At 42.0% G+C, this 7229-nt stretch overlaps 1 protein-coding gene across 1 annotated transcript in view; it reads right to left on the bottom strand.

The window, feature by feature from the left end:
* Positions 1-5572: 5572 nt before the first annotated feature.
* NDP (Norrie disease (pseudoglioma)) overlaps positions 5573-7229 on the bottom strand; it is a 60695-nt gene continuing 59038 nt past the window's right edge. The window contains exon 3 of the mRNA XM_015409799.1: positions 5573-6260. Coding sequence (XP_015265285.1) covers positions 6033-6260 — 228 coding nt within the window. The 3' untranslated portion in view covers positions 5573-6032. The remainder of the gene's footprint in view (positions 6261-7229) is intronic.

The following is a 7229-nucleotide window of genomic DNA, read 5'->3' as shown; positions in this document are numbered from 1 at the left end:
GAGATCACTCAGAATTACAACTGCTTTCCAGATGGCAGAGATCAGTTCTCCTGGAGAAAATGGTGGGCTCTGTATCCTTATATGCTGCTGAGGTGGCCCCCGTATGACAGCCAATGTGATGTAGCAGTCAGGGCTTCAGAGCACGGGAGAGGCTGCAGGTGTGTGGGGGGTGGAAAGCTGAAGAGTGAAGGGGAAATAAAGGTAGGGTGATGATTCTGGGAAGGAGATAGGGTTGCCAACTCCAGGTGGGAAATTCCTGGAGATGTGAGAGACGGAGCCTGGAGAGGGTGAGGTTTCAGGAGGCGTGGGACCTCGGACAGGTACAAAGCCACAGACTCCACCCTCCAAACCAACCATTCCCTTCTGGCGAACCATCATTGTCAATCTCCAGGTGAGGGCTGGAGATCACTCAAAATGACAACTGTTCTTTAGGTAGCAGAGATCAGTTCCTCTGGAGAAAATGGTAGACTCAGTGTCATTATACCCTGCTGAGGTCGCCACAGCAAATTGACACTGAGTGTCCAAGGCCCCCCCCCCCATGTGCTGGCCATTGGACAGGCAGAGCGTGAATTCAGATCATGGGGCAATATTCAGAAAATAGGTTTTGAGGCATGCCCAGGTTTTGGTACGACAAGCTCACAAATAAATGTGTCTTGGAGCAATTGTTTGCAGAACCAGCAAGAGGGGAGGCAAAATTAAGTGGTGCTGAGGACATGATGCAAGATGTAAATGTTGCACTGATTAAAAGCAGTGATCACAGTGCTATTAAGCATTTATGGGAATGGAAGGTTGTCCCCAGAGTCCAGCACTACCTCACCTCAAGGTGGATGCACAAGTAACAGGAGGATGCCAGAGATTAGTATCCTTCTGCCATACTCGAACGGTAAGCTCCAAGAACAAACCTTCCCTCTATTCTGACAATTCCATTTTGGAGAACAAATGTAGTTTGGGAAAAAAGCTAGTCTAGTGACTGAAGCACTACATTAGTAAAATCACCAATAATCTGGAGGGGGGAAATGCTCTGTCCCTTGATGGGATATTGTTTATCAAATTATGTTATTTACCTTCATGGCATGAAAAGCTTCAGCTGCCCGTTTCCACATGTTAAGCCTCTGCTAAGGGGGCAGGACAGACTGTTCACAGTCCTATGGTGTTATGTATTGAGCCTGAATTGTCCTTGCAAAAGGACTGAGCTTGGGATGCATAACAATAGATTGCTAGGATCCTAGAATGGACCAGTAGGGAGACAGGGATCCTAGAGTAAACCAATTGGGAAACAATAGAGTGTAAATAGCCTATCATTGGGAGTGGGGTGTTTTGGGGTGTTAGCCTTTTCAGGCATAAATACCTGGCTTCGGCCAGGGATTGCAGTCTTCTTATTTCTCTTGCTGAATCACTAATACTATGAGCTGATCACTTCTACGCATCTGAACCCGGTATATTTCAGTATTATAAAAACCAAAAACTGTTACCAATTTTAGAGAGCCTCAGGGTTTGTGTTCTGGTTTGGTTTTGTGTGTGTGTGTGTATTGGAGTGTGTATTTGAATGTGTGACAAAAAGCCTGGCAGAGAAGCAAAATCTGATCCCTGTGAGGAAAACAGTATGGCAACATCTTACCTCAAGACTATTCTAGAAATAACAATTCAAGCGTGATAAACAGTTTCCAAGTAACATTAAGAAATCTCAAAGCTAACCGCCTCTTTCTTGTTCCTCTACCTCAGAGAGTTTACAGGAAAAAACAATGGAAACCATGTCCCCTACTCTGCTATAGAAGCTTGCTTGGTGAACTTTGGTCCATCACAGTCTCGGCTTAACCCAACTCACAAGATTATTGTGAGGATAAAATGGAAGAGAGAAGAATGATGTAAGCTGCTTTGAGTCCCCATTGAAGAGAAAGATGAGGTTTAATTGAAGTAAATATGTAAATAAATGTAGCTCTCTACAAAAGAATGTAAGCGATACACTCCAGGCATTCAGCAGTGCCACCCTAAGCAGAGTTATACCTGAGGCCATTGACTTCCATGAACTTAAAACTCTGCTTTGGATGGCACTGAAGATCTAATTCTGTAATGAGTTCATTGCTATAGACATTAATGACTGATTATTAATTACTGAATTTACCAGCTTACATTATTATGACTTAATAAAGTACTTACATACATAAGTACCATCAAGTCACAATCAACTTATGACAATTCCAGCAAGGGGGTTTCAAGGCAAGTGAGAAGCAAAGGAGATTTGCCATGACCTTCCTCCGTAGAGTCTTCTTTGATGGTCTGCCATCCAACTACTGACCCTCCTTAACTTCTGAGATCTGACAAGATCAGGCTATACCATGACACCTTCCCTCCAAAACAATGTACTTAACTTCATTGCATGTTAATGCCTTATGACATTTATGACATTGAAGTCAGCAGCAGAGGTTCATCAGTGGCTATTAGCCACAAGGGATAGATAGGGACTCTGGGGCAAGTGATGCTCTGTCATCTTGGTGCTTGGGGGGGGGTCAACAGTGGGAGGGCTTCTAATGTCCTGGCCCCACTGGTGGACCTCCTGATGGCACCTGGTATTTCTGGCCACTGTGTGGTACAGAGTGTTGGACCGGATGGGCCTTTGGCCTGATCCAACATTGGCATCTCTTATGTTCTTATGGCCACTAAGAGACTTTGACACCATAATGAGATCATGATTATTATTTTTAACAGAAAGGAATCTGTAACAGAATATTAATAATATAAAAACATCTTGTTTGGTGATAATTTCTTGTATTGCAATAGCAAAGGAAATATGGAAATATGGACAGTCCAAGTCTTCCTATTAATATTTTTTTCCTATGGAGGTTGTAGGCTGAAAGTGCTTTTTAGACTCCACACTCTTTTCATCAAGGGGGAGAATAGCATATTTGCATGCTTTTGGATTACACATCATAATTCTCTATTTTTTAGCTTGGAAAGATTATTGTTCTACATTAATATCTCCAAATGCCACAGAGTAGGGGGAAAACTAGAGATGCAGCCAGCAGAAATAACATGGCTACCAGTTTGAAAGAATGAGACACTGCATTTCCTCAGATAAAGCTATTCAGTTATTGGACTAACTTTAAGAACTTCCACCACAGCTCTAGACTGTTAATGCTGCAGATACTCAGTGGCATCCTCAGTGTAATGAATACATGTGTAATGTACAAGACAGCCATTTTTAATTGTTCTGAATGGAGGGGGGGAAACATAAAATACGCTAATATTAAACTACTTTGCTGGAAATCCTAAAAGCTTCTGTGTTTGATTCCTTGGTGCAGCAGATGTTGAAGGACTCACCATTATTTAACAAGCATTCTTTGGGTTGGAATCCATACCTTCTGCTGCAGCCCTGCATTGCCAGATGAATACTTTTGTCCCTCGACTACCTTCCTCTAAGTTCTATTGGAGTGAAGAGGGAAGGCGGAAATAGGATATAGTGATCTCCCCAGCCTTTTATGCAGGTCATCAATGCGGTCAGACCTGAAAGTACCCTGCTGACCATTAGTAACCGTGTTGCCACTGGACACCCCTAACCCTGGCCTGGAACCAACATTAATCCTTCCCCTCACAGAAAAAGAAAGATCCTGTGGAAGACTTCTGCCTCGATTAAATGTTACAGCCTCGATTCAGAGGATGCATTTTTCTGATGTGATAACAATTCTCAGTTGACAATGTGGTTGTTTGGAGGAGTTACCAGTGGCCTTGTGCAGAAAAGGGTGGTTAAAGGAAGGCAGACTGACTTGCTCATATGAGCTGCTTCCTGGGGGTCACCCTTACTCTGACTTTTTCCCACTGTAAACCGGAGCAGCAATACTCTATTTGGCAGGGTTTGTATCAAAACGTAAAAAATGGAGAAGTCCATAAATCTTTCATTTTGGTACCTATTTAGTATTTATATTTATATCATAAATAAAACAGAATGTAAAAGACATACAGAAATCATGTTTTCAGGAGTCATTAAAAACATTCCGAAGTCCATCCTTTCAGTGTTGCAAATCATTTCACTGGGGCACGGGAAAGACTAGTCCAAATGATGAAACACATCTATATGTGGTGACCTAACGTTTTGCAGTTTTCTGCTGATGAATTCAGCTGTAGAAAGCTGCTCACACCTGCCACTAGTCTCCATTTTCTTTAGGACTGATGGAGAGCCAATGGCAAAGAGCTTCAGTGTTCCCTGGATGATCACAATTATGGGCATGTAGGTCATAAAGCAGCTTGGCTACGAATTCATCAGGCCGTGTCATTTGTTGTTTTCATTAGCCAGGCAACCATTCCCCGAGAGACATTGGGGACTCCTTCAGTGCATTTAATGGAATCTCTGTGATGTAATTGTCAAAATCCTGGTTGCTATATATGGCAATTATTCCAGACAGATTAGATGACATAGAACAGATGGGCTGCTTGCCTGCTCATTTCTGGCTCCCATCTTTACTTTTTCATATTTAGTGCTGTGTAGGAAGACTTCTCCATCTAAATTAGTATGAGTGCAATTCTTAGATCTTGATACCAGTAAGTGGGGAAAGGGTGTTGGAAGCTGAAATATTCTGGGTGCACATTATTTCCTCATGAGTATCTCCATTCAGGTTTATTTGGAGGTAAAGTTATTCTAAAACTGGTCAACTATTCTGTAGAACATATTGTCATCCAATACACAGCTCGTACATTGCTATGTACACTGAAAGGCCCATGTCAACCTGCTGTTAGGCATAGAAACATTTACAATTTATGGATCAGGTCTAGTACAGAAAAGTGTAATAGCCTGATCTTATTTTGGCAAAAATGATTTGGTACCCTGTGAGGTAACAATTTGGGATCCACCATATTTCTGCCATGTACAATTTTCATCTCTGCCTCTAATTCTCCATCTGAAACAGAAATGTGTACTAATTGAAGACTGTAAAGATGCATGAATGAAAGCAGGACTCCCATGTCATTAGTTTTGTATGTAATAACTGTAGGCTGTTAATTACAAAAGCCCACACCACAATAAGCTGGTTAAGGTCTAGGATGCCAAAAGCCTTGCCCTTGCTGCAACACGCCAACAAGGCTGCACTTTTGGAACAATATTTCCCTTTGTGTCTGCCAGCCATATCTAAGGGCTTGTTCATAAATAATTGTACATCTCTCAACATGTCATCACTTGAACCTGTCTCCACTGCAAGGTATTCGTCGTGATAGTCAAGTGGTATGAAAGTGCTATTTGTGGTATACAAACTGTGATTACTGTTTCACGCATGCAAGTCATCACTTGGTGTTGCATTTGTGTGATGAATAGATGTGCTCACTTAGCCTATGAAAACCCTTTACTGAAACCTGTGCCAATGCATGAATGAAAACGATCCACCCATTACCCTTCTGGCATACAACAGATAATACTGTCTTCCCAACAGTGTAGGAGCTGCAGTAGTAGTTCCACTACATTCTCTGTTATTTATTTTGTTACTGCACCTAAATCACAATAAATTGTCAAGCACTTGGCTGCCCAACCAGATAAAATATAACTTTTACCACTCATCATTTTCTAAGCCAATATAAACTAAGGGGTGTTTTTAAATGATACAATAGGCTTCTGTATAGAGCAACAGAGTCTTTCTCTTCTTCTAGAATAAAGCATTTTCCATATATTTCTACCCACTGTACATCTTTGATATGTTTTTAGGGTTGTTGTTTTTTTAAAAAAAACCTTTAATGGCAGGACACTCAAATGAAGAGGCATCATGATTCTGTCCTTATTCAGGATCAAAGTAGCTGCTTAGCCGGATAAATGGATACAATATCTTTCTGGGGAAAATATGCTTTTGAAAAACAGTCCCACCCTCAAAGGTTTTCCATCTTCAGCATGGACATACATTCTGAGGTCCGCTTCTAGGTTCAGCACATTTCCAGGCATCATCACAGTTTACTCTGTGTAGTTCTCAAATACAATCCATATTCATTATCCTTAAATGTATAAATTGTGCTGCTGAGCTTGTGACCCTCCCATTCATTCTGCTGAGACACAGTTGCTCCTAGGAATTGCACTCTTCACAGTGGCAGGAGAGAATGTAACGGTAGGTGGCCGTGAGTCTCATGCCCCCAGAGCAGCGCAACCTCATGGCCTTCAGTTTGGACGTTTGGGGGCGGCAGCAGTGGCAGGTGGAGCGGAAGGGCTGTTTGAGGACTGTGCTGAAGGACACCATGGGCTCAGAGCGTGATGTTTGACTGCAGCGACCCTCACAGCGAGCCAGCAGCACCATCTGCAATGTACAGGACAAAAGAATAATGAAAAGATGGCCTGAGGTCTATGCAGACTTGTGATGCCAGCAGAAAAACACAACTGTCTAGTTCACATTGAACAGTCCAATTTGAAAACAAACACTAAGCCTCATTATTGTACGTGGCAACAGTACACACACACAAATCTTTTAAAAAATTATATTCAAGGATGACCAAAGTTCTGTACTGGGAAAGCTACATTTTGCTGACTATATGAATCATTCAAGTATATTTGCAGAATGATTTTTGCAGAATTCATTTTGCTCCTATCATTACAAAGAAGGGCAAGGCATGGCAGCCACTGGGAACTCACCTCATGGCCACCAGAGATGCAGTAAATCAAATCATGTGATGTAGCATACTTGACCATCTCAGAACATTTTCACACATATATAACATCACTGTCCAAATAAAAAAGCTCCCAACTTTTCCTGCCTAAACCTGCTAGTGGCCACAGCAGAAAATATATGAACTGGGGAAAAGAATGAGAAGAGATGGCAACTGGCACTAGCTAAATGTTCTACAATACAGCTTACTAGAAGGCTCTCTGCCATTAGCTTTCCACAAATGTAGCACTATAAATTTTGTAACTGTGCTGCTTTTGTAATAAGCTAGGGGCAGAATAAAATTAGCAATACAAGCCTCCCTCTGGAGGGAAATGGGAAATGGGCAAAACATTTTCAACCAACAAAATAGCAAGGACTTTCCCAGATGTAGAAGCACAGGTTGTTACGATATGAACCTATGTTTGTATTTCTGTATAGTGGTGATGCTGTTTGTGTGTGTCTCTAGCATGAATACCTATGCATTGTGTATTCAGGGATTGCTGTTTGGTTGTGTTGCTTTGTTCTGCATCTCATGCTTGCCTAGAAATAGGCTGGCCTTGGGCTGCTGCTGCACATACGGACCATGTGCTTCTCTGGAATCTATCCCGTGATGCTCTGGGATAG

This window comes from Gekko japonicus, unplaced genomic scaffold, assembly GCF_001447785.1.
Source record: "Gekko japonicus isolate JY-2015 unplaced genomic scaffold, Gekko_japonicus_V1.1 scaffold4, whole genome shotgun sequence".
Classification (NCBI taxonomy): domain Eukaryota; kingdom Metazoa; phylum Chordata; class Lepidosauria; order Squamata; family Gekkonidae; genus Gekko; species Gekko japonicus.
The sequence above is the reverse complement of the archived record's forward strand: the minus strand, read 5'-3'. Positions and strand labels throughout refer to the sequence as shown.